The 24,506-nt window shown below is 23.3% G+C and overlaps 8 protein-coding genes across 8 annotated transcripts; 3 read left to right on the top strand and 5 right to left on the bottom strand.

The window, feature by feature from the left end:
- The first annotated feature begins 337 nt into the window (after positions 1–337).
- Positions 338–1,936, top strand: T552_03157 (hypothetical protein). Its single transcript, XM_018371671.1, has 6 exons — positions 338–722; positions 790–944; positions 986–1,199; positions 1,240–1,535; positions 1,579–1,847; positions 1,889–1,936. Exons 1-6 carry the CDS (start codon positions 384–386, stop codon positions 1,909–1,911), a joined length of 1,296 nt encoding a protein of 431 aa, XP_018224464.1. The 5' UTR covers positions 338–383; the 3' UTR covers positions 1,912–1,936.
- A 157-nt stretch (positions 1,937–2,093) lies between these two features.
- Positions 2,094–2,993, bottom strand: T552_04200 (hypothetical protein; the record flags this gene model as incomplete). Its single annotated transcript, XM_018372251.1, is given in 8 exon segments — positions 2,094–2,128; positions 2,188–2,221; positions 2,295–2,323; positions 2,404–2,420; positions 2,435–2,522; positions 2,531–2,551; positions 2,893–2,900; positions 2,974–2,993. Coding segments are annotated over 8 exon segments (252 nt in total).
- Positions 2,994–3,349: 356 nt separating this feature from the next.
- On the bottom strand, positions 3,350–4,830 carry T552_03156 (hypothetical protein). Its single transcript, XM_018371670.1, has 7 exons — positions 4,664–4,830; positions 4,584–4,619; positions 4,235–4,541; positions 4,063–4,186; positions 3,981–4,021; positions 3,668–3,934; positions 3,350–3,622 (listed from the first exon to the last, which is right to left on the bottom strand). The coding sequence occupies exons 1-7, from the start codon at positions 4,782–4,784 to the stop codon at positions 3,391–3,393; spliced, it is 1,128 nt and encodes a 375-aa protein (XP_018224462.1). The 5' UTR covers positions 4,785–4,830; the 3' UTR covers positions 3,350–3,390.
- A 1,511-nt stretch (positions 4,831–6,341) lies between these two features.
- Positions 6,342–13,084, bottom strand: T552_03155 (hypothetical protein; the record flags this gene model as incomplete). Its single annotated transcript, XM_018371669.1, has 19 exons — positions 6,342–7,074; positions 7,120–7,686; positions 7,731–8,012; positions 8,057–8,271; positions 8,324–8,563; positions 8,604–8,888; positions 8,934–9,275; positions 9,325–9,460; positions 9,503–9,759; positions 9,804–9,875; positions 9,918–10,082; positions 10,128–10,534; positions 10,579–11,083; positions 11,125–11,646; positions 11,690–11,776; positions 11,820–11,915; positions 11,961–12,635; positions 12,679–12,952; positions 12,996–13,084. The coding sequence occupies 19 exons, from the start codon at positions 13,082–13,084 to the stop codon at positions 6,342–6,344; spliced, it is 5,949 nt and encodes a 1,982-aa protein (XP_018224461.1).
- Positions 13,085–14,258: 1,174 nt separating this feature from the next.
- T552_03154 (hypothetical protein) lies at positions 14,259–15,929 on the bottom strand. The gene is made up of 3 exons (XM_018371668.1): positions 15,763–15,929; positions 15,384–15,718; positions 14,259–15,336 (listed from the first exon to the last, which is right to left on the bottom strand). The coding sequence occupies exons 1-3, from the start codon at positions 15,881–15,883 to the stop codon at positions 14,314–14,316; spliced, it is 1,479 nt and encodes a 492-aa protein (XP_018224460.1). The 5' UTR covers positions 15,884–15,929; the 3' UTR covers positions 14,259–14,313.
- A 297-nt stretch (positions 15,930–16,226) lies between these two features.
- Positions 16,227–19,180, top strand: T552_03153 (hypothetical protein). Its single transcript, XM_018371667.1, has 5 exons — positions 16,227–16,458; positions 16,533–17,491; positions 17,536–17,639; positions 17,682–18,567; positions 18,615–19,180. The coding sequence occupies exons 1-5, from the start codon at positions 16,271–16,273 to the stop codon at positions 19,133–19,135; spliced, it is 2,658 nt and encodes an 885-aa protein (XP_018224459.1). The 5' UTR covers positions 16,227–16,270; the 3' UTR covers positions 19,136–19,180.
- Positions 19,181–21,070: 1,890 nt separating this feature from the next.
- Positions 21,071–22,417, top strand: T552_03152 (hypothetical protein). The gene is made up of 7 exons (XM_018371666.1): positions 21,071–21,206; positions 21,253–21,346; positions 21,393–21,611; positions 21,656–21,783; positions 21,834–21,950; positions 21,992–22,081; positions 22,123–22,417. The coding sequence occupies exons 1-7, from the start codon at positions 21,117–21,119 to the stop codon at positions 22,369–22,371; spliced, it is 987 nt and encodes a 328-aa protein (XP_018224458.1). The 5' UTR covers positions 21,071–21,116; the 3' UTR covers positions 22,372–22,417.
- A 266-nt stretch (positions 22,418–22,683) lies between these two features.
- T552_03151 (hypothetical protein) lies at positions 22,684–23,412 on the bottom strand. The gene is made up of 2 exons (XM_018371665.1): positions 22,859–23,412; positions 22,684–22,815 (listed from the first exon to the last, which is right to left on the bottom strand). The coding sequence occupies exons 1-2, from the start codon at positions 23,364–23,366 to the stop codon at positions 22,721–22,723; spliced, it is 603 nt and encodes a 200-aa protein (XP_018224457.1). The 5' UTR covers positions 23,367–23,412; the 3' UTR covers positions 22,684–22,720.
- Between the last annotated feature and the right edge of the window lie 1,094 nt (positions 23,413–24,506).

Genomic DNA, 24,506 nt, shown 5'->3' with positions numbered 1-24,506 from the left:
TTATAGTATCATAAAATTACGATATAAATTGAAATTAATAGAAATACGAAAAAATATTTTTATATTTCATTTATTACGTTTCTGAAAAAAAAAAATCTATATATCTGAAAAATTTAAGTTTAAACAAATATATTTTATATAAACAAATATATGTTTTATATAATTTATTTTTTTAATTTTCTAGAAAAAATTCAATACATAAAAAATCTTAATTTAGGTGTTTATTAAGATATTTATATAATTATTAATATGTGTCTATAGATAATGTTACATATAGATGCAGCTTTTTATATAATTATAATTTTAAAAAATAAAATGCTATCAATATATATATAATAATCGATATTTTTTTATGATAAAATATTAATTATAGATTTTTAAAAATGATATTCATTGTCAGATTCATTATTTTTATTATAATTGGTATTATTTCTGGCATTTCTTCCATTCCTATAATAGTATTTAATGAAAATGAATATGATGATTATATTGTAATATTTCGTGAATCAGTTGATAATATAAAAGTCCAAAGGCATTATTTATGGATTTATGATCATTTAAAATGGTTTCAGAGATATAAAAAAGAAAAATTTGGGATTGATAATGAAAATATTAATATACATGGCTGGTTAAAACATGAGTTTATTATTTCAGATAAACTCAGGGGATATCATGGGAGATTCTTAAAAGAATTCATGAAATATATTCTTAAATATGATGATGTACGTGTTTTGGATTTTTAGATATTATATAATTATATAATTTTTTTGTTGTATTAATGATTTTTAGGTAGCATTTGTTGAGAAAGATCAAAATGTTTATGCATTAACTTTGCAAAAAAATGCTGGATGGGGTTTAGCGCGGCTTTCTCATAGAAACGCGCTTAATTTTTCTACTTTTAATAAATACGATTTTGATTCTTCTTCTGGTGAGGGTGTTACTATGTACGTTTTTTTTTCTAGTTTATTGTGCTTATTTTTTAAAGTTATATAATTGATACGGGAATTAATATAGAACATGCTGATTTTGGGGGCCGGGCAAAATGGGGAATAACTATACCTTCTGAATGTGAAAATATTGATGATAATGGACATGGTACTCATGTAGCTGGCATTGCTGCTAGTTTTACTTATGGTGTGGCAAAAAATGCTAGTCTCGTTGCTGTAAAAGTGTTAAAGGAAGATGGATCAGGGCTTTTAGTATTTATATTATTATTATTTCTATGATTGATGATTATAGAGTGATGTTTTAAAAGGCATTGAATGGTCAGTTAAGATGCATTTAAAAAATACCGAATCTTTTAAAAATAATTCAAATTTTAAAGGTTCTGTTGCCAATCTGTCATTGGGAGGATCAAAAAGTAAAATTTTAGATTACTTTGTAGATATTGCAGTGAGCTTAGGTTTACATTTTACTGTAGCTGCTGGAAATGAAAATGATGATGCATGTAATTATTCACCTGCTTCTTCTAAAGGCGCTATTACTGTTGGTGCTAGTACAATTTTAGATAATAAAGCATATTTTTCAAATTTTGGGTATTTTTTTTTATAATAGATTTTATACAATTAATTTTTTTAGAAAATGTGTTGATATTTTTGCACCTGGTCAAAATATTATTTCAACATGGATCGGTAATAATTTAGCAACTACGTCTCTTTCAGGGACATCTATGGCTGCTCCATATGTATGTGGATTACTTGCTTATTTAAATTCTTTAGTTTTTAAAAATTCATCTTATAATATTTTTTATACATCTGATATGCTTAAAAATAAACTTTTAGATCTAGGGACTAAAGGAAAATTGTATAATATGCCACAATCTACTGCTAATATTATTGCATATAATGGTATTAATTTTTTTTTATATTAATATAATAATTGTTTAAAGGATATGATGAAAATATTTATTAATTATTAATATTGTTTTAAAATATAATTAAACTCTAGTACATATAATATATTGTTAGCTAAACCAACAATTAGCTGTTTTCATTAATTTTTAATACCTATATATATTTATTAAAAAATCATGTAAATATTATGGATTTTTTTGCATTAAATTTATATTTTTATGATGCATATATAAATTATTGTTATTTTAATAAAAAATATATAATTTGATGAATAACTGTCAATTTAAAATATTATTATATTATTTTTATTAAATTTATTATTATAGCTTTATACTGTATAAAATTTTAATGATTCCAAAATTTAATATCTAATAAATTAATATATATTTAAAATATATAGAGTTGAAAATATTTACTAAAAAACGACATTGATATTATAACTATATGCAATAATATAAATTTAGCATTAACTAGTTTGTTTTAATTTGTTAATATTTTTATAGAAAATTAATTATTAAAACTATAATACTACAATGGTATTAAAATTTACGTAATAATTCATAGAACCTATAGTTTTTCACTGATTTAAAATATATAATTTTATATAGACATATACATAAGAAATTACTAAAGTAATCGTAATAAAAAAAGTAATATATAATTGTATAACTATATACTATTTATTTTAGTTAAATTATCTATAGATAAGCTAAATATTATAATGTTTGTTATATGAAATATTCTAATAATTGATATTTATATGTAAAATAATCATTATAAACAATATATAAATTTGTATATATTATATATTATTATATATTATTTTTTGTTATATAATATATAATTAAATAAATATGTTTACATATTTTTCTTACACTATACGTATACGTTTTTTATATGAAATATATGATAATTATAATAAATATATTTATAAATGATAAAATTTATTAAAAGTTTATATTTATATTATAGAAATCATAATTATTAGAAATTAAATATAAATAATTTTATCATATAGAACATATAATTTTATTTAAACATAATTTTCTATAATATTCAATAATTTTTATTATATTTATCTATATAATTTAAATATATTACTTAATTAAATCATATATACAACATATTTTTATTTAGCATATATTTTAAATAATATATTTCAATTCGTTCATTAATGTTTAAATTTATCAAAAAAATATACTTTTAATATATTTCAGAATAAATATTTTTTAAAATAGTAGTAATTCAACATTTCCTAATTATCAAAAAGATAATATCCATTAAGCATTTTGCATATCTACTACAATAAATATATTTTTATAATATTTAATAACGTAACTAATTACTATTATCTAATATTATTTACATTTATAATAACTAACAATAAACATATAAAACCATGCTATTTTAAAAAAAACAATTAAAAAATATATATACATTTATTCCATTTATAAAAATCATATCCAAGAAGACTACATCAAAGCACAAAGATTTTTATGGAATCAAAACAAAAAAGAGACTGTTTAATTATATATATTCATAAAATTTGTTCATTTAACATTTTAACAGAATCTACAGAAGACGTAGGTGCACCACTATCTGTCCAAAATCCAGGTTGTGAAAGTGTCCTAGAATAATCTGATTGAATATTTGAAGAAGTCATGCTTTTTGAAGTCAAATGCGTAGAGACATTTCCAGCTTGCTTTGCTAATATTTTCCATTCATCAAGTTTATAAGGATTATAATCAAAATGATAACCATTTCCAGGACTATTCAATTATAAAATGATCTAAATATATAAAAAATGTTTTTACCTTTTCTTAATGGGAAAAAACCAATCCCACCAATTTTTCCCCATAACAGAACACCAATTTTCCTTCCAACCTAAATCCCATGGATGGTCACCAGGATTTGTAGTAACGTTCGCTCTTTTAAATCCAGATTTATCAGTATCATATAAAACATTAAGAAGATAAAATCTAGCATAAAAATTAATTGATTCTATAGTAGTTGAATTTCGAAATATATAAAAAACATGAATACTAGTAAAAGGACCCAAAAATAATGTAAAAAAAGATGCTCTAACAAAATTTTAACAAAAAAATATTGCAATCAAACCACATTTACAATGCAAGAATCCCTATCCATGGCCCAGGAACATAACCATTCTAAATATTTTAGAAAAAAAAAGAAATCATTGCAGTCATACCATTATATAATATTCTCTAATCAAAGGCGCGCATGAACATATAATAAAAACACAAATAAGAGTAACATAAAATATAAACAAAACGAAAAACTTATATCGTGTAAAACCAATAACACCGCCAACCCTATACATATTTTAATATAATGCAAAATGAAAACTAATATTATATCACCATGGACAAAAATGATCTAACTTTAAAACACAACGTTGCACCTCACTACAATGATGGGCACGATCCGGCTTATATACTTCACATATAGCACACCATCTTGGGAAACCATCATTTTCGCAGACATAAGCATCATATAGACAAAATGTTCTCATCTGATCTGTTATATGATTTCTTAGTTCAATATCATTTGATGATGATATTTTTAAATCTTTAAATCTAGGAACATAGCCAGGAGATGTAAAAATAATACGTGCAAAAGAAAGCGTAACCATAAATAAGAGTAAAGAAAAAATAACAAGAAGAACAACTAGATTATAAGCATTTTAAATAGAATAAAAAAAGTTATTACTTCCTAAACTCCTACCACGATTTACCAAATAATTTACTAAAAAAAATCAATATAAAAATGATTTGCTAATATTTTAATACCGCATATTAATACAATATAAACCCATGTAGTAAAGCCCATAACACTAACCAAAAGCGGTGGAATAACCCAACCAAATGCCCTGTTAACATTGCTAGAACTTGGATCACATGCCATTTGCATTAATATTTTTACTACTAGGGATTATTTTGAAATATTATATAATATATAAATCTTATCATTTTATATTTTTATTTCGGTACATGTTAAAAACATTTAAAATTATAATACGATTAAAATGTTAAAATTATATATTTCTTTTACAATTTAATATTACATATTATTACTGTTACTATGTTTAAAGAACAAAACTAAAATTTTATCAAAAAACATAGCAATTTTAGATTTTCAAGTATAATATTACACTTCAAAAAAGTATATCTTCTACCAAAAGAAAGCATAAAACATAACTTTAACAAATGGGGAAATATATATTTATTATACACTCATTTAAAAAAACATAATATTACATAAAATTTAATCTAGCAATTAAAGATATTTTTACAATGACTATTATATATAAATATTTAACATGTTTATAAATAAACATATTTCGTTCTCGAAATATCTTAATATATATATATAATATTACAATTACATTATTTATGTCATAAAACATAGTTTGTTATACGTCATCATGTAAAGTAAATATAAATTATTGAATATTATTTTACAAGTTTATGATAACTAGAAATTAAACAGAAAATACATAAATATATAGAAATACATGTCGTCATCCTCTTCGTATACTGTGAAAATAGAGGTAATTATTTTCATATTTCTGTACTAGTATTCTAAGTTAACTTTCAGTAAAACTCCAATAATTAATAAATACACACTTTAATTGTTATAATATATTCTTAAATAGTTATATTTTTAAAATTCATATTGCTACTAAGAATATTATTAATGTTTATATCAAAATATAAATATAATCATCATAAGATTGGTTATTTACATCACCAATCCTATTTATAGTAAATTTTAATTACGAGAAATTTAGATTTTTTTTTTAATTAGACCAGAAAAACAACATAAAATCTTAATACATCAAAATCATTCAATATCTGAAAAAAATATATGAAACAAAAATTATAACATTCATTATGAAAAACATCATGCTGATCTATCACACAAGATATCTATATATTATAATATAAAAAACAATTTTATCACAGTAATAATTTTTAACATTTTCATTATTTTAAATATTCAAATCTATAATTTTTAAAGCTTTTAAACTAATATTCATAGTAGCATAATTTATATAATTATGAACATTTCAACATCATTTAGTAATAATTAAAATCAAAAATCTAATAAGTAATAAATAAAAAAATATCTCAAAATTATCAAAAACATCAGAAATCTAAAATTTATCAGAAAACAAATTATATACAATAATCATTATCAATCATGTATATTAATCAATAAAACAATCCAATAGTAGATTTCCGAAATATAATATTTTACAATCACAAATCCAAAAAGAAAAAAATTCAAAAATATGTTGTAGATCAAGTTGTTATCATAATATATATATATATAAATCTAAATAAATCAAAAAAACTATTTTTTTAATAAACATAAAAGAAAAAACCAAGAAAAACAAAAATTTATTAGTTCAAAAAATATTATTATTTAGAATTAAAATTATCAGAAAATATTTATATCATAATTTCAGGATTCTGTTCTTCTACGTTTAAATGTATCATTTGGTTCTCTATTCCCTAACTGGCGAATAGAAGAAACTCTTGAATGTTTACGAAACATTGCAGATTCTCGTGCATGTTCTCTATATTCAAAACTATCTTTACTTTCTCTCAAAGGCCGTGCCTTTCCTATATTTCGTTCCATAAAATTAACATCTTTATTAGTAAAAAATCTATTCCTCTCATTAAAATTATCATTATCTCTTATCTTTTCACGATTATGCCCAGAATTTCCAACTTCATGTACATAATCTTTTTCCCTATTATATGTATCTTTATTAATTAGAGTAACTGCTCTCCTATCTTCTCTATTAGATTTCAAATTTGTCTCTTTTAATGATTCCTTTAAAAAAGACTCGCGTCTAGAATCTGATTCCAATCCTGAAGAATATGTTCGGAAAGATTCATCAGTATTACGCTTTACAAAAGGTTTTTCCATATCAAAACGCATTCTAGAACGTCTCATAGAGGAGGGTTCATAATCGTGACTTTTCCATTGTTCAGAAACATCGCGAGACTTTCCTATTTCAGAGGTTTTTATAAGAGATGTTTTTCGATTAAAAGGATCAGAAGTTTCGTCATGCAAAATCTCTCTAGAAGAAAACGTTCTACTATCAGAAAATTTATCTCTATTTAAAGAAGGACCCTTAGGTATATCCTTAAATTTAGAGAACAACGAAGAGTTATTAGATTGAGTATGTCTATGATAATAATCAGAAATATCATAAATACAATTTTAAAATTACTCTTTTAATTCACTGGTAATCATTACTTGTCTACGTCTTGAATGAACATTCAAAGAATCGATTTTATCTTGCGGCGCTTTTATCTTGTTTTGGTAAATTGCTGAATCAACAGATTCAGTAGGAACTTTTCTATAACTTCTTGTTATATGTTCTGTTCTAGCCATAGATGAATTCATTGATTCAGTATCACTAACAATTTTTCTTTGAATTAGATTTTCTGAAGATATAGAAAGCTTTTCTTCTATATCTGTTTTCTCAAAATTTTTAAAAGAAGTTTCTGTAATCGAAGATAAATCTTTTTCTAAAACACAATGCTTTTGTAAATCCTGAGTAGGATTATTTCGTGTGTCTTTATACTCTGAAACTTTATCATCGGAATGTAACCATTCAATAGGATCCATTGCTCTTATTTTTTTCATATCAAAAGTATTTTTAACGGATGAATCTTGTATATTGCATAAAGTTAAATCAGAATTAAAATTAGAATCATCATTATTCAATATTTCATGTATTTTCAAATTAGAATTCAAAGATTTCGACTGTGTCGATACGTTATAATTAAGTAACCTCAAAAAAATCAGCAATATTTCAAGTATGTTTTTTTAAAAAACATTTTATCATCAATTTGATGTACCTCAACATTTTCAGACTTATCTATAGATATATTTCTATTTATTTGTTCATCTCTATTGAGTTGAGATATATTTGGAATTTTAGTATCAAGATCATCTCTTTTCGAACTACCATTATTTACGCAATCCGACTCTATAGTACTTTCTATTCGGATCTTGTTTACAGAAGCATTAATAACAAAGTCATCTTTGATTTCATTATTATTTTTAACATTCATTATTAAATCCTGATCCTCATATGATCGATTATATTGTTTAGATCTAAAAAATATTAATAATTATATTAATTGTAATCACAAATATACTTATCAAAAGATTTGTCAAATGAAACAGAACTTTTAGAATCAAAATCCTTAAAATTATTATCTACACACTTTTTAGAGTTCTGATTATATCTAGTGAAAGAACCAGAGCTTATTAAATAATTATTTTCAGAAGGAATGGTTAATGATATAGAGGAAGCAGATCCTTGAGTCCATGTATCATTAAATAAATTATTTTGTCCTGAAAAATTATCTATCTAAAAAAAATCAAAAATACATATATATATATATATATATAATCAATATTACTTTCTGAAATTGATTTATTGACACCCATTTAGACTCCCCTTTTATTAGTTTTGCACGATATCCAAGAACCCGAACTTTTAAATCTTCCCTTTTTTCTTGTTCTATAATAAGAGAAACTTTATCTTTAAGTGCTCGTCCCATCCATGCTACAACAGGAAAACATTCAGATATTTTTTCTAGAACTATAATAGCATTACGAACGTGCATGTATTCTTGTGAATCCAAACATATTTTAAATACCTAAAATTTTAGATACGAATTACAAAATCATATAAAAAACCTGATTTAATTTCCTGTGCCATTTATACATTAAACGTTTAAATTCTTCATATTGAAGCATATCTTCATCATTAATATGTTCTTGAGGCTTGTCGCGCGAACTAAAAGACCAGCGTTTTTGAAATCCAGGCAAATTCTTTATACCTTTTGCTTCTTTATTATAAACTACTTCATCTTTATACCAAATAGACAAATCAGTTAATATTTCTTCTAAGAACCTGCCAAAATTTTCGGCTTCTTGTTGAGTGCAAATAAATAGCAATGAAGGTAAATAGTCACCAAAAAGCTATCAACATAATTTAAAAATAATTTAAATAACTAAATGATTTACCCTGTCATACAAGGTAAGAGTAGAAAAATTAGGAGTTCCAAAAGAATGTATTAAACGTATAAATTTCGCGCAATAAATAGAATCATTAGGACTAAAGAGACACCTAGGTAAGAAACAATATTGTATCAAATGATTAGAAACTTCTATCCTTCTATGAGGCCCCACAGATCCTGGACCATTTGATTCTATCGATACAGGAGCTAAAGGAAACCATATATCTTTCTCTAAAAATATCCTTTTCCGCGTGTTTTCATAAGAAGACATTTGGGAACTAAGCTCTGCCTGGCATTTTTCTATTTTTTGAACAATCAAATCCTTCTCTCTCTTTTTTTTTAAAGAACCCTTTAAAATATATCAGTACTTTTTTCCAATTACAAAAAAAAAATATTACAACATTAACATCAGAACGATCTTGATCAATATTATGTATAACTGTTTTCATTTTGTTCATTTCTATTTCATATTGATTTATGGGTACATAAATATCATAAAGTTGTAGCTGCCAAAATGTAACATAAAACCACGGACTTCTATATTTTAATCAAAAAATACAACTCCAAAAAAATAACCTTATATAACACCATGTTGTCTTCGGAAGAATTTCAGTAATTGATTCCACAAGAGAGACCAATACAGAATTTGATAATGATTTATTACTAATATTCAAATTTTCATTATGTCTTCTTTGCAACAAAATTTTAGTATTATCCTCAATTTCTTCGCCTTCTTCCAAATCTTCTGAAATATTTGAAATATCAATATCATTATTTGCAACAATTTGATCAGAAGTTGGATCAGTAGAATTATCTATATTGGCATAATTTTTCTAATATGTTCAATAAAAGTATAAATAAATCAACTCAATATAACCTTTTCATAATTTTCTTTCTCTTCAATAAGTTTTTCTTTATTTTTTTTGAAATCTTCATTAGCATAATATCTCTATAAATAGTTAATGATTATAATGCTATTATATAAAAAGACCTTTATTTCTTCATTTATTTTCGTCCTAGCTATATAAAATGCAACAACAGGTTCTATCCCATACTTTAAACACATATCAGGAATAGTAGGAACCAATTTTGAAAAATTAGAAAAATCTAAATTAGTTGTTAGAAATTCAACATACTGTACTAAAACATTCTGGCACTAGAAAATTTAGAAAAAATAATATACAAATAATTTATATCTCACCTCATCCAAGAGATTTGCTAAAAGTTTCAAAGGCGCATTGCTATCTTTTAATCTATAAATACAAACAAGTCTCTGTTGTGCAATAAGAATTAAAAGAGGACCGGCCAAATTAGATTCCACTAAAGCTTTAAGTAATCTTAAAGAACTTTTAGAAGAAATTATTTTTGAATCATAAATGAGGGACATCGCTATTTGTTTTAAATATTCACCCCCAGCAAGACTTTGAATCTGAGATTCAGACAAGTTTGTTGGAGGCAAAATACCACCCATTTGAGCAATTAATTCTTTCAAAACTATCAAATCAAAAGTATTCGATATTTTAAGTTGATTAACAATATAAAAAATAACTGTAATAGGATCCATATTTGAATATCTTTTAAACAATCTTCCACAAAACGATGCCAAACCTTAGAATCATAATCAGCTTATATTACATTATTTTAAAAATTACCTTGAAGCCAGTGTGCTATACTGGTACCATCATCTTTCAATCTTTTTTTATTCTCATTTGATAAAGATATCAATAAAATAAACGTTAAAACATCATATCCAAAAATAGTAATATAACGAGCAGCATCAACAACAACATCAACAAGATTATCATAAGATTCTATTTGATTTAAAGCAACAGAAAATACAATACAAGGATTTGAATGAGAAACTTTTGCTAAAACTCTTCCAAATTGCCTAACATTTGTTTTTGAAATACGTCGTAAAATTCCTTTTGTTTCTTTTTCAACTTCAACGACTTTAACTTTCAATTCAGGATATATTTTATAAATAACATTATTCCATTCTCCATAAAATGCATATCTCTCAGAATACGAATAAAACCTGATAAGATCATAAATTTCATTAACTACCCCTGGATTTACTTGAATCATTGATAATGCAGGTAACAAAAATCCCCTCAGAACATACTTCCATATTTCTTTAACTTCCTGAGATGAACATTCCTTTAAAATGTTAATAACTTATAAAATATATTACTACAAACCTCTTTAATTTGGGCTCTACCTATTCTACAAATCTTACATAACAGTTTAATATCACGATAAATTCTTAAACCAGAAAAACGAAGAAGTGGAATAACCATTTTATGAAAATCATCATAGGTTTCACAAACAGGAATAAAATTCATTGCATCATCATCATAAAAAAATTTTTTCAATAAATCATTTGTAATGTGAGCAGGAAGAGGATCTAAAGTTAATTTGACACGAGGAAGCTGTGTAAATACCAAAGAATCTCGAAATCGTATATCCAAGGACCTCTTTTTTTCTTGAGAAAGACTTTGACGTAAATTTTTAGATAATCCAGACAAAGGTGATATTTTATTATATATATCACTAATCATATAATGAACAATCTTATGAAGAAGATCTGCCAATTCCGGATATGGTCCAGACAAAAAAGGAAACTCTGAAAACATATAAATAGCTTGAGGTAACGCTCCAACAGAAAGTAATGCTTTTAAAAAAAGCACTTTTTGATTATAAAAATTATGAGAACCTGAAGACTAAAAATATTAGATTTGCATAATTTATACTAGCTCATGTTACATATAAATCAGAAGATTCCATCTTAGAACTATTTTCTTTATCTATTTTATCTTTTAAAATACTGTCATCTGTTAAAGCTCCAGCCATCTATCCTTATCAAAAAAAAATCGAAAGAAAAAATGAAACCTACACTTAAAGCATTTCCACGTACTCTATATGCCTTCTCTTCCAAATTATTATTAAAACTTTTCCATTCCATTCGAATTACATTATCATCAGGAGAAAGCTATTTCAAATCAGCTAATTAATAAAAATATAGAATTATAAATACATAAGGCAAAATATCACCAATATTTACTAACTCATATTTAACTAGGAGTGCTATTAACATGAAGAGAGATTCTGGATTTTCTTGTATGTTTTCAGAATTATAATTTTTTAATTTAAAGCCTAAAAGTTGAGATGCCACTTTACTCCCAGAACAACAATGTATATCATCAAACAGAGTTTGAAAGCCTTTTTCTAAAATATCATCAAGTTTTTTTCGTTTCTCAAAAGAAGTTATATCTTTTAGATTAAAATATGATTTTGCAAAACCCCACCAAGAACTAATAGAAAACAACTCAATAAATATCTTCCAATGATGAACAAGATTCTGAGATGCAATAGTTAATAAAATATCAAGAACTTTATTAGAATCTAAATCAAAAAACCCAATTAAAGATATAATATTATCAAAAATTTGTTTTATCCCCAAACTAATCATATCCTTATCTTTATTCAAAATATCCGATTCCAGGAAAGAATTGATTTCAACTATAAGCTTTGAATATCCTTCATTTTCTTCTCGAATAAGATTAAATTTAGTTTGTTTATAAAGAAGAGATGTATTAATTCGAATAACTTTTTTAGTAAAATTTGCATGACTTAAAATAGCAGAAACTAAAACAAGTAGATTTGACTCTAATCTTTCCCTAGCAATTTCCATAGATACCAAGCCAACAGCCTAATGGTTAATAATATTAAGAAGCTATGCATAATGAATTTACCAAAAGCTCCTTTAATAATACAGTTAAACTACTCAATATATTGTCAGGAGAAATATCACTACAATGCCCATCATTTTGAAATAGCCATATATTGTCAAGACAAATGTCTTCAATATTAAATGAAATATTGAGTTTTTTTATATCAAGTAATATAGCAGAAACAATTTTTTCAGATATATCATGCTTAACAATAAAAGAGTCAAAGACATCAAAAATAATATGCTCCAGTTCTTGCAAACAGTTTTTAGCAATAGCAACCTCTGCTATTTTTACACTAAAAAAATAAACGAAAAAATTTAATAAAAACATTGACTTACCAATTCAGTATATAATCTTTAACTGAATCCATTTCCCTAAAATTACATTTTTTCTCAATAAAATTATCATCTATATTTTTATTCTCCATAATTTATCAACCCTTTTAAAAATAATTAGTATTTTAAAATCCTAAAATAAAAGGTCGCTTATAAAAAAATATAAAAATATAAAAATAATTTGTAAAAAAATAATTTTTAACACATGTTTATAATTTTTAGATCTAGCTAAACTAATTTTTATGATTTATTTGAACTTTGAACAATTAAAATATAAATTAGCTAAATGAAAAAACAATATATACTAGCTTTTTTAAATTGATTTCATTAAGAAAACATTTATCTTTAATTACCTAACATAATGTTTTAGAAGTAAAAAAGCATTGAGTCTATTTATTTACTATATAATTTAGATCAATTATAGAAAAATTAATTTATAATTACTGATGATTCCATAAATTTCTACCATTAATATAATACTGAAACAATAGAGCTCATATTTAGCCTTTAAAAGACCTACATTTTTCGAAAAAAGCTACATAACATTTAATAAATAATGTTTAATTGGAAAATTGCATTTATTTTTATATTTAAAATAGTACGATTCATTATTTTTTAAATATAAAATATCAAATATATTTATAAAAAGACATTTATAAAAACTAATATTAACAAAATAGAAACTCAAGACCAACTAAATCAAAAAAAATATTTATAGTTCTAAAAATTAAAATGAGCAAAGTATAATAAATATGTAATGAATCTAAAAGACATAAATTGGGAATTCTATAATAAATCATTCTTAAATCTTTAATTATTATCTTGAAATAATCAATAATTTATAAGATTATCTTAAATAATTGTTATAATAACATATTACTTAAATGAAAAAAATAGTAAATATTATAAAATTTTAATAACTTTCCAAATGATCTCAAAATCAATATCCTTTAAAAATAGAAAATATTTAAAAATATATTTAATAACTATAAAAAAAAAGACCTATATAAAATTATTTAATTTATATTAATATAGATCAATTACAACTATTTATAAAAACACTGCTATATATAATAAAATCCTATAAAGCTGATTAAAAAATTCTAAAGCAAAGACTATTTAATAAAAAATCAAATAAAAAACAATACAGTATAATATTATTAAAAAAATAATTGTTATTTTAAACATTAAAAGATAATTTTATTTCCAGAACTTGCAATCAATATCATGATTATAAATAAAATACTAATTATAAACGTTCAACATTTTTTTTGATATTTATTAATAAAATTACAAAACTTAAATACAATACATATTTCCTTTATAGTAAAACTCCAGGTTGATACGAAGTACCGAATACACCTTTCATAACATATCGCAAAACCTCCTCTTCCCATGGTCCTAATAAGTGTCTTCCTGTTTTTTCCATTATTTTGACTATGTCATATTTAATTATTTTATCAAAATATTCATCAATAGTTCTAGACAATATAAATTCCATCAATGGAGTTAATTCGACACATTTTAAAATACCCCATGGATGTTTTACAATCGCTTTCAAAATTAATAAAGCGGAATAACGTGTAGATTCAAAAGGAGATTTTGCAGACATCATAATATCAAACATAGCTTTTGAAGATAACTTTTGTTCAAAAAAAAGTTGAGTATATTTATCTGAAGGACTCGAAAATATTAACTCTAAAGCACTTAAGCCATTATCTGTTTCAGTAAGATTAGACATGTCATTTAATTTGAAATAAATATATTCAGAAAAATCATCAGAAAAACAAAATATTCCAGCAATTGTAAAAAGATTTGCTTTATAAAGAGATGAAGATAATGATTTATAAGACAAATTTTCAACCAATCTGGATATCAAATTATTAGAAGAATCAATTCTTTTAAAATCTTTAAAAGAAATATACTTCATTGATTCAATAAATTTACAAGATTGAATTATTAAAAGTTCAGTATCAACATCAATATTTCGAGATTGAAATACAAGAAATGGAGAAATAGCTTCTTTAAAATATCCATAACTTTCAAGCCATTCGAGAGTATAATTAAGGGCTAGCAATGACGATAAAAAATCGAGTTTGCAAAGTTTCATAAGGAGATCATTTGAGTCACATAGATCCATCATATTATGTATTAAGCTACTAGAAGCAAGAAATTTAAACATTTCGAATGATTGACTAGAAAGTTTTAATATTAGAGTCAAAAATCGAGATATAATCGTGGAACTAGAAGAAAAAGAATCTTCTAATGAAAAAAACTGAGTCAAAGATAACGCTAAAAAAGATGATAAAAGCCTTTCTTTAAACATATCACTAGAAAGATTAAGCTGTATAAGACATTAATAAATTATCACCAATGAGATAATTATAATACATCACATATTATTTCTATAGCCTTATTTGCACATGAACAATGTTTTGAGGATATACAAGAAATTATACAACTAATTATATTTTCATCAATAGCATTAAGAGTAATTGATTTGGCTGATTTGGAAAGCATTTTCAAGCAAAACAGCTCTATATCTTCATTCCCGCATGTAGCCCCTGTAAGAATATATGGGACAAGATCTAATTCACGTATATCTTTCCAAGACAATGTAGATATTAACTTTTCTATAGCTCTTATATTAGGTAAAGGATCTATTGGCAAATACAAAGCCCGAATAAGCTCAGGGATAAAAGAAAGACAAGAATTTCTTGTAGAATCTATACTTATTAGTAGAATACCAAAAACTAAATATTTATAAAACCCGAAATAGAAAGAGCAAATTCTTCAAAAGCCGAAGGAAGCAACTTCAAACTTTCAGAATTAATTTCTATGTTATAAAGAAGATCTTTTAATCTTTTTGCTTCAAAATGTAGATGATTCATTGTCTTGATTAAACTCAGGTACCAATTATATATTTTTTAAAGATCTAGAATTCAAAATCTATTAAAAAACATATTCAAATCTTCTTAGACTATATATTTTAAATATTGACTATCAATTATACTCTATATTTGTTCATTTTAAAACTAGTATATACCTTTTAGAACATCATAATCATAATCTAAAAACTTCCGTCAAAATATAAAAAATCGAAACATACAAAAATAATCATTCTATAAAAAAATAACATTTTAAACCTTTATATTATACAATATCATTAATAATTTTTAATAAAATTTTCCTGAAGAAATTTTGGGGACAACTTTTTTGAACAACATATATCTAAAACTGTTTAAGCATTTTTTTCCATAAAATATTATTAAATAAAAATGAACATAAATACCAGCATTTCACAAACAAATTATACACTTGAAAAAACTTTGTTTTTTAGAAGAAAACTCAAAAAAGAAAAAAATTCAAAAACAGAAAAAACAAATACAAGATCAAAATCAAGTGAAAATATTTTAATTAATAACTTTACTATTCAAAATAATTATGAAGACAATATAGCTCCAAGGTATGCATATATTTAAAATTCAATGGATTTAACTTCTTCTTCCTTCATTTAATATAATTTACTAACTCTTAAAGTATATCAAAAGATCCAGAAATGAAAAATAAACAACTTACTCATAGTTCTCAAAGTTCGTTGCAATCATCAATTCTGAGAAAATATACATTAAAAAACGATGATACATCAACAAATGATTTATTTCCAAAAGATAGAACACCTTTTCAAGAGAGTAAACTCTCCATTAACTCGTACATATCAAATTTAAAAATCACGGAATGCAGTGATAAAACCTCTGATTTTGAGACATTTTTAGATTTAAAGACTTCTTCTACTCAATCGATAAATAACGTGTGTGGAAATGATAAAAATTCAACTTATAATACATATACAAAGGAATCTAACTCTATATCATCTGTTTCTGAGAAATCAAATACCGGTTTTTTTAATACTGTTATATCTGCTGCACAAAATGCTGCTAATTCTCTTACTTCTTTAACCACACATAGATCTTTAAGGAATAAAAAAATATCTGAAAAATTAAATAATTCAAAGAATTCAACTAGAAATGACCTTGGATCAATAACTAATGAATTTGTTGCTGAAGATTTTTTAGAGAAAAAAAATAAAGAATTGGATATTAATATTATTCCATCTATAGGTTCAGGAAAACTTTCTTTAAACGATGTGAAGATTTTAGAAGATATAGATAAATCACATGTCTTTACAGACAATGAATGCTCTGATAATGATTTTTCCTTCAGCAAGAGATTACAAGAGAATCCAAATAATAAAATTATCAATTATAATTCCAATCAGAAAAAAAATCATACTTCATCATTATCTCAAAATTTAACTTATAAAAAAATTAATAGTGCCAGGAAATCAACATGTTCATCAGTACCTTGTCTTGATCGGCAAAATACTATTCATTTATTAATTCAACAAATCACTGGTATTACTGTAGCAAATAGTAAAAGAAATAAAGAATTTCATACATTATTTCAAAGTGTTCCAGAAGATAGTTATCTTATCGATGGTATTTTTTTTTCTATTTTTTTTTTAAACTTTAAACCAATTTAGATTATGCATCTGCATTACAAAAAGATATTCTTCTCCATGGACGAATGTACATATCGGAAACTTATATATGCTTCAATTCAAACATTTTTGGATGGATAACAAATGTAATTTTGATGTGAAAATTTGAATGCACCTAATAATTTTAGTTAATTATTTCCTTCTCAGAAATTGTTTCCATCGACAAAAAAAGCACAGCAATTGTTTTTCCTAATGCAATTCAAATAACAACACTTCATGCAAAATATATGTTTTCGTCTTTTATTTCAAGAGATACAACATACGATCTTCTTATTAGTATATGGCGTTTAATAAATCCTTCTACTCGTACATTGATAACAGAAGTAAATATAGATGATAAAAATAATGAAAACTACGAAAATTTCACAAAAACAAAAGACCTAAACGATCAAGGTTTTGAAATCAACAGTACGCAAAATAATGAAGGAATTAATGCTGATGAAAACTCAATTAAAGAAATAGCTAAAACTTCATACCAAAACTTTTCGAAAGAAAATTATTTAACAACTGATGATATTAATTTAGATAATAAATCATTAGGATATACTGAACGTCAGCCAACTGAATGTAGTTGTTTATTACGTAATGAGCACTACGAAAAACAAATATGCGATGAAACAATTAAAGGGCCTTTACCAGAAGTTGTTAATCTATGTTTTGGCGAGGATCTTACATTTATGTATAACTTTTTAGAAAACGTACAAAAAGTTAGTGAAATAAAATTAAGTAAATGGAAAAAGGATGATTTAGGAAAGAAGACACGTCATATTAATTATTTAAAACCCTTATATGGACCAGTTGGCCCAAAACAGACTCATTGTAAAATTGTAGAAACAATAGAGCATGAAGATAATAATTATGTCTCAGTCTCTTCTATAACTAAAACTCCTGATGTTCCATCAGGAAATTCATTTGTTGTTAAAACAAAATATTGTATGATGTGGGATAAAAATAATTATACAAGAATAATTGCTACTTGTACTACTGATTGGACTAAAAGTAGCTGGCTCAAAAGTAAATAGATTTTAGTTTAATTATATGGCTAATATTTATTTTCAAAGGTCCAATTGAAAAAGGTGCAAACGAGGGCCAAATATCATATATCAAAGATCTTATTGATACCATAACAAATTCCTTAAAAAGACCTATAAATGAAAAGTCTCTTGAGAAAAAAACAATTAGGAAACTTCAAAAATTGTACAAAATCAAAAACACTATAGACAATAAAAAAAATCAAATAATATACGACAAAAACAATTCAGAATTAAAACTAAAACTGTTCAATACATTAAAATCTACATTTAATACTGCTTTAAATATTTTCTTATTTGTTATAAAACCTAATAACATTATTATAGTCCTTTTATTAATAATTCTTTTTAAAATAACTCAACTAGAAAAAATATTTCAAAATATGACACATTTAACAAATATTGATTATAAAACATTGAATCATTACAATTCGTTATGGAAACAAGGAGGAATTTCAGAAAAATGTCTAGAACCCGAAATAACATATAATTTTCAGATTCCAAAGCAGCATTCAAGTTCATTTTTTGATAACAAAAAAAAAGATCTATAAAATGTAGGAGTTTGTAAAAGTAACAAGCATAATAACAAGCTTAAGAAAATATGAAAAAAGCTGAAACAAGAAAATCTTTAAATCTTTAAGATAATATCCATAAAAAATTCTAAATGTAAATTTCAATATATTAATTCATTAAGTACTAAGAATTAGAATCAATATGTAAATTAATTTTATAAAATTGATTATATTAATCATCAATATATTTATTTTATGTTATTAATTTTATATACAATTAAAAATCAATACTTGTAAATAGATTTAAATAAACATTAAACATAAAAATTAAAATATTTAAAACTTAAACGTAATAATTTAAATATAATATGTAAAAAATATTATTCTAATAATTTATATGGAAATACAAGTATTAGAATTTTACTAATTGTTATTATATAAAAAGATGAATTTATATTCCATGTGAAATATTTTTTACCATTTCTTTTAAAAATTATATATTTAAAAAAATTAACCAAATGAACTATAAAAATATGCATAATTCTATAAAAATTTAGGTTCTATTTCAAATAATTATAACTTAAATAATTCTTTATTTTTATAAATACAAAAACATTAAAACCAATAATATTTTAAACAAAAAATTATGAGCCAAAAATAATATAAATTTATATTTATAATAATAATATTAAATATTAATATATAAAAGTATTATAATAAAACATCTATATTTTTTAATTACATATGCATATAGATATCCATATCAAAAGATATTAAAGACTAACTCTATAAATCTGACTAATTTTCCTTTTTTTATTAATATCAAATTATACAAATAAAGCATGAATAAAATAACAAAACTTTATAATTAATAATTATTAACAAAAAAACCAAGAAACTATAGAAAACTCATATAGTATTATAATTCGTCCAAAATAAACTTATTTAAAAACATATATTTAATAAAATAAATATTATCTAAAAATAAACTTTAAAAAACATTATATATATGTTAAATGTTAGTAATAACTATAATTTCCAAAACTATGAATATATTATGACAAATCTGCTTACTACCAAGAGCTAAAAAATTTACAATAAATCAACATAAAAATACAACATTTAACTTATAGTTTAATAATAATTATTTATTATTTTTACTCTCTTTTACTAAAAATTGATATAAATTACATTATTTTAAAGTATTTAAGTTCTTTTAATGATATTGTCCGCTAAATTGATTGCAATCATGTTATCATTGTAAAATATTATTAACTTTATTACTTTAAATTGTTTATTCTTAATTTATTTCATCATAATATTACACTTCATCTCAACAGAATTACAAGATAGTTCCATATCATGAAAACAAAGTATTATAAAAAATAGTTTCAAGATTTTCCTAAAATCTAAAAACACAAAAATAAAACCTGAAATTCATAAACATTAAAAAACATAATAAATGAATAAAAAATTCTTATAATACAAAAAAAGGTTTTATATAATATTCAATATTTAGTTTACTAGATTTATTATTTAACATAACAATTCCTTAAAACATAATACACTTTTTAACATATTTTATCAACCAAATGATTATATCTAATAATATAAACTTCATAATAACAATATTTAGCAAATTATATATATGCAAAACAAATATATATCTAGACTACCAAAAGAAATAAAAAAGGAATATAAACATTAATAATGATAACAAAAAATTTAAATTAACATTATCATTAAAAAACATTCTCTTAAAAATTACTTTATCCTATTATAGATAAAAAATAAATTATAAAAATAAAACCAAATAACTCCAAACTCTTATAAATAATATCAAATTAATGATTTTCATATTTTTATTTTTGATATTTTAATTACTATATCAAAATATATCAGAAAAAAATATAATACATTATTATAAGAATATTTTTTTCTTTAATTATCTATTTATCATAATATTCAAAGTTTAATTTTTTTATTTTAAAACCACTTTTTACCAATCGAAAATACTGAAATGCGACCAATTTTACTTCAAGGACATGAACGTCCTCTAACTCAAGTAAAATTTAATGATGATGGCGATCTTCTTTTTTCTGTATCTAAAGTATCTTTTTTTAATTAATTTACTATGAAATTGATCCAAACTCTAGGATCATATTATTAATGTATGGTTTTCGCATAATGGAGAACGTCTTGGTACATATCATGGACATCAAGGCGCTATTTGGTCAGTCGATGTAAATTGTAAACACAATTTTTTCTAAATACATCAAATTAAATAGAGTAATAGCTACATCAACACTTATGGCAAGCGGATCTGCAGATAATACAATCATGCTATGGGACGTAAAAACGGGAAAATCTCTTAAAGTTTGGAAATTTCCTACAGCAGTAAAAAGAGTTGAATTTAACGAAGACAACTCTTTACTTTTAGGTGTTACAGAGCAAAGGATGGGTCACATAGGATCATTAGTTGTGTTTTCCATTATAAATGATGTAGATGCAGAACGTAAAATACTAGAATATTTTTTGCAAAATTTTGAATTCCTACAGAAGCTAATGCACCTATATATACAATACTTACACAAGATTCCAAAGCCACTGTCGCAGGATGGTCTTATCTAAGCAATTATATAATTACAGGGCATGAAAATGGATCTGTATCTTGTTACGATGCAAAAGTAATTTCAATAAATTCTATGCTATTAAATACATTAATAAAAGTATACAGGCAGGAAAGCATATAAAGACAGAACAAATACATGAAAAAGGACAACCAGTAACAGATCTTCAATTTTCTCCCGACAGGACATACTTTATTACATCTTCAAAAGATAAAACAGCAAAAGTATTTGATTATTAAACATATGGCTTTTCTAATTAATAAAGATTTGTGATGTTGAATCACTCAAAGTACTTAAAACATATATAACAGATACTCCTTTAAATACAGCGGCTATTACTCCTATTAAAAATTTTGTATTTCTTTTTATTTCTTTATTTCACCTAATACAATATAGGTAATACTCGGAGGTGGCCAAGAAGCTCGTGATGTAACAACAACTTCCCAACGTCAAGGGAAATTTGAAGCTAAATTTTTTCATAAAATATTTGAAGAAGAAATAGGGAGAATTAAAGGCCATTTTGGTCCACTAAATACAATTGCTGTTCATCCTAAGGGTATTGCATATGCTAGTGGAAGTGAAGACGGATATACCAGAATACATCATTTTCCACAGAATTATTTTGATTTTGAATACAATCTTTAAAAAATTAGATTAACAAATTCATTTATTATAATAAATTTCAAATATGCACTATGAATACTTAAAATGTATTTAATTATACGGTACTTTTTAATTTATCATCAATAAATCACATTCAATAACATTAAATATTTAAAACATAAAAACTATATCCTAATATATTAATTTATTTTTAAAAAAATATAATAACTAATAATTAAACATTTTATTATGTCTAGATCAATGATGCATTACCATAAAATTAGATAACTAAAGTATAGAATTACTTAATAAATAATATTATAAAAGCACCGTTTCTATATATACAAATATACATATAAATATGCATCAATATTATATTTAAACAACAATATCACTTTTTTTCTGGAAACTTGGATTCTGGATAAAATTTTCCAAAAAAAGAATCTACAGCAACTTCAACAGGATGATCAAACAAAAAAGGCAAAGCTTATATAACTTAGTTAATAGAAAAATAATAAAAAGAATCTACCAGGCATAATACTTAAGCCAGCTACTACAGGGCCCCACACACGAATTCTTCTGTTTTTAGCATTTTGAAATACATATCTTCCAGAATATTTAACAATAGAGTGAATAGTAAACGCAGGTAATCCCATACTAGCAATCCCTTGAAATACGCTTCGTTTTATCATTGCTCTTCCAACATGCTCACTGTTTTCCTTATTAATATATTTTACCTTATAACCTTCATAGGTAACATCTCCAATAATATATAACCAAGAAATTCCATATGCAGCTCGAACAGAATGAGGATGAGCAATAGGGCGAAAAGCTTCACCAGCATCAGATATATAAGCAAGATATCGTGAAGTTGCTATAAGAAGATTTTTAAATCTCCCAACATACCCAAAATACCGAGCATTTGAATTAATAGTATCTATCTCTCCATTAATAACATCTGTTATAATTGAATCAGATTCCTTAATAAAATCAGATTCTTTTTCAGTTACTGGGCAACTTTTAGAGTTTAAACTCATATTTTTTTATAATATAATTTAAATTTTTTATATTAAATAATGTTACATTTTTCAATTGAACGCTTTTAAAAATAATATTAAAAACAAAAATATTTAAAAACCAAGCAAGAAGCAAACAATTTAATTAAAAAACAATTATATATTTATTATAAACAATTTATTGATTTCGAACTAAAACTATTAGATAAGTAATTTTAAAAAAATACAAAATTTATAAAAAGATTATATATTTTTTTTTTTTAAAAAATAAAATATCAAAAGATTTTATAACATTGTGCCAAAATTATACCTATTAAAGATTATTTTTCATATTTTTTTAGTGGAAAATATATAAAGTATTTAAAACTATAAAATATTTAAATTTACAATAAATTATAAAAATATAACAAATTAAAAAAAAAAATCTAAATAAATATTATAATTTTAGAAATATTAATACATTTCAATTATATTCATATTTGATATTTTAAGACATAATAAAACTTATTTTAAAAGTCTATATATTATACAAAATGAATTAAAAAAAATAATATTAATAAAATAAAATAAAAGAATTTGAAAATATAGAAACAAATATAATATATTTTTTATGAAACATATTCAAATTATTTCAAACTATGTAAAAATCGATTATTATCTGAAAATTTCAGTGATGAAACATGATAAAAATATAATTTCAAAAAATATTAAAATATTATATTTATTTCTCAAACAAAATAATTTTTGATAATTACTAAAATACCAATAGAATAGAAACTAGCCATTAAAATATTATTAAAAATTTAGTTTTTTTGTCTATAAGCATCTGCAAAAATAATTACTAAAAAATTAAAAAAATAAATATAATATATGTTAATAATTTAAACCGAAGAACAATTATATAAAGAATTGTTTATAAATTTTCTATATGTACAAAATATATTATCAATAATATATCAAAAAAGTCATAAAACTAGTAATTCTTATATACTTAAAACGTTTTAATATTATAAAATTAACTATATATCAAATATACAAAAATTATTTCTCTGATGCTATTGATATTTTATCAAAATATTAATATATAATTAAACGGATAATATACAATTACTAAAAATGATCTATCAAAAATAAGATAGTTATTGAAATGCTTTAAATGCA

This window comes from Pneumocystis carinii (genome assembly GCF_001477545.1).
Source record: "Pneumocystis carinii B80 chromosome Unknown supercont1.15, whole genome shotgun sequence".
NCBI classification, from domain to species: Eukaryota; Fungi; Ascomycota; class Pneumocystomycetes; order Pneumocystales; family Pneumocystaceae; genus Pneumocystis; species Pneumocystis carinii.
This window is presented reverse-complemented; position numbering and strand designations above follow the sequence as displayed.

What these genes read in the sequence shown, in the direction of transcription:
- T552_03157 (XM_018371671.1), top strand. Translation starts at nt 384, where the DNA reads ATGATATTCATTGTCAGATTCATTATTTTTATTATAATTGGTATTATT. An exon ending in ATATTCTTAAATATGATGAT is followed by an intron (nt 723 to 789) that starts GTACGTGTTTTG and finishes AATGATTTTTAG; the next exon opens with GTAGCATTTGTTGAGAAAGA. An exon ending in TCTGGTGAGGGTGTTACTAT is followed by an intron (nt 945 to 985) that starts GTACGTTTTTTT and finishes TATTTTTTAAAG; the next exon opens with TTATATAATTGATACGGGAA.
- T552_03153 (XM_018371667.1), top strand. Translation starts at nt 16,271, where the DNA reads ATGAACATAAATACCAGCATTTCACAAACAAATTATACACTTGAAAAA. An exon ending in AGATAGTTATCTTATCGATG is followed by an intron (nt 17,492 to 17,535) that starts GTATTTTTTTTT and finishes AAACCAATTTAG; the next exon opens with ATTATGCATCTGCATTACAA. An exon ending in TTTTTGGATGGATAACAAAT is followed by an intron (nt 17,640 to 17,681) that starts GTAATTTTGATG and finishes TAATAATTTTAG; the next exon opens with TTAATTATTTCCTTCTCAGA.
- T552_03151 (XM_018371665.1), bottom strand. Translation starts at nt 23,366, where the DNA reads ATGAGTTTAAACTCTAAAAGTTGCCCAGTAACTGAAAAAGAATCTGAT. An exon ending in TGGCTTAAGTATTATGCCTG is followed by an intron (nt 22,816 to 22,858) that starts GTAGATTCTTTT and finishes AAGTTATATAAG; the next exon opens with CTTTGCCTTTTTTGTTTGAT.
- T552_03154 (XM_018371668.1), bottom strand. Translation starts at nt 15,883, where the DNA reads ATGAATCATCTACATTTTGAAGCAAAAAGATTAAAAGATCTTCTTTAT. An exon ending in ATTTGCTCTTTCTATTTCGG is followed by an intron (nt 15,719 to 15,762) that starts GTTTTATAAATA and finishes TAATAAGTATAG; the next exon opens with ATTCTACAAGAAATTCTTGT. An exon ending in CTATAGAAATAATATGTGAT is followed by an intron (nt 15,337 to 15,383) that starts GTATTATAATTA and finishes TGTCTTATACAG; the next exon opens with CTTAATCTTTCTAGTGATAT.
- T552_03156 (XM_018371670.1), bottom strand. Translation starts at nt 4,784, where the DNA reads ATGCAAATGGCATGTGATCCAAGTTCTAGCAATGTTAACAGGGCATTT. An exon ending in TCGTGGTAGGAGTTTAGGAA is followed by an intron (nt 4,542 to 4,583) that starts GTAATAACTTTT and finishes CTTATAATCTAG; the next exon opens with TTGTTCTTCTTGTTATTTTT. An exon ending in TTAGAGAATATTATATAATG is followed by an intron (nt 4,022 to 4,062) that starts GTATGACTGCAA and finishes TAAAATATTTAG; the next exon opens with AATGGTTATGTTCCTGGGCC.
- T552_03152 (XM_018371666.1), top strand. Translation starts at nt 21,117, where the DNA reads ATGCGACCAATTTTACTTCAAGGACATGAACGTCCTCTAACTCAAGTA. An exon ending in TTCTTTTTTCTGTATCTAAA is followed by an intron (nt 21,207 to 21,252) that starts GTATCTTTTTTT and finishes TCCAAACTCTAG; the next exon opens with GATCATATTATTAATGTATG. An exon ending in TTACTCCTATTAAAAATTTT is followed by an intron (nt 22,082 to 22,122) that starts GTATTTCTTTTT and finishes AATACAATATAG; the next exon opens with GTAATACTCGGAGGTGGCCA.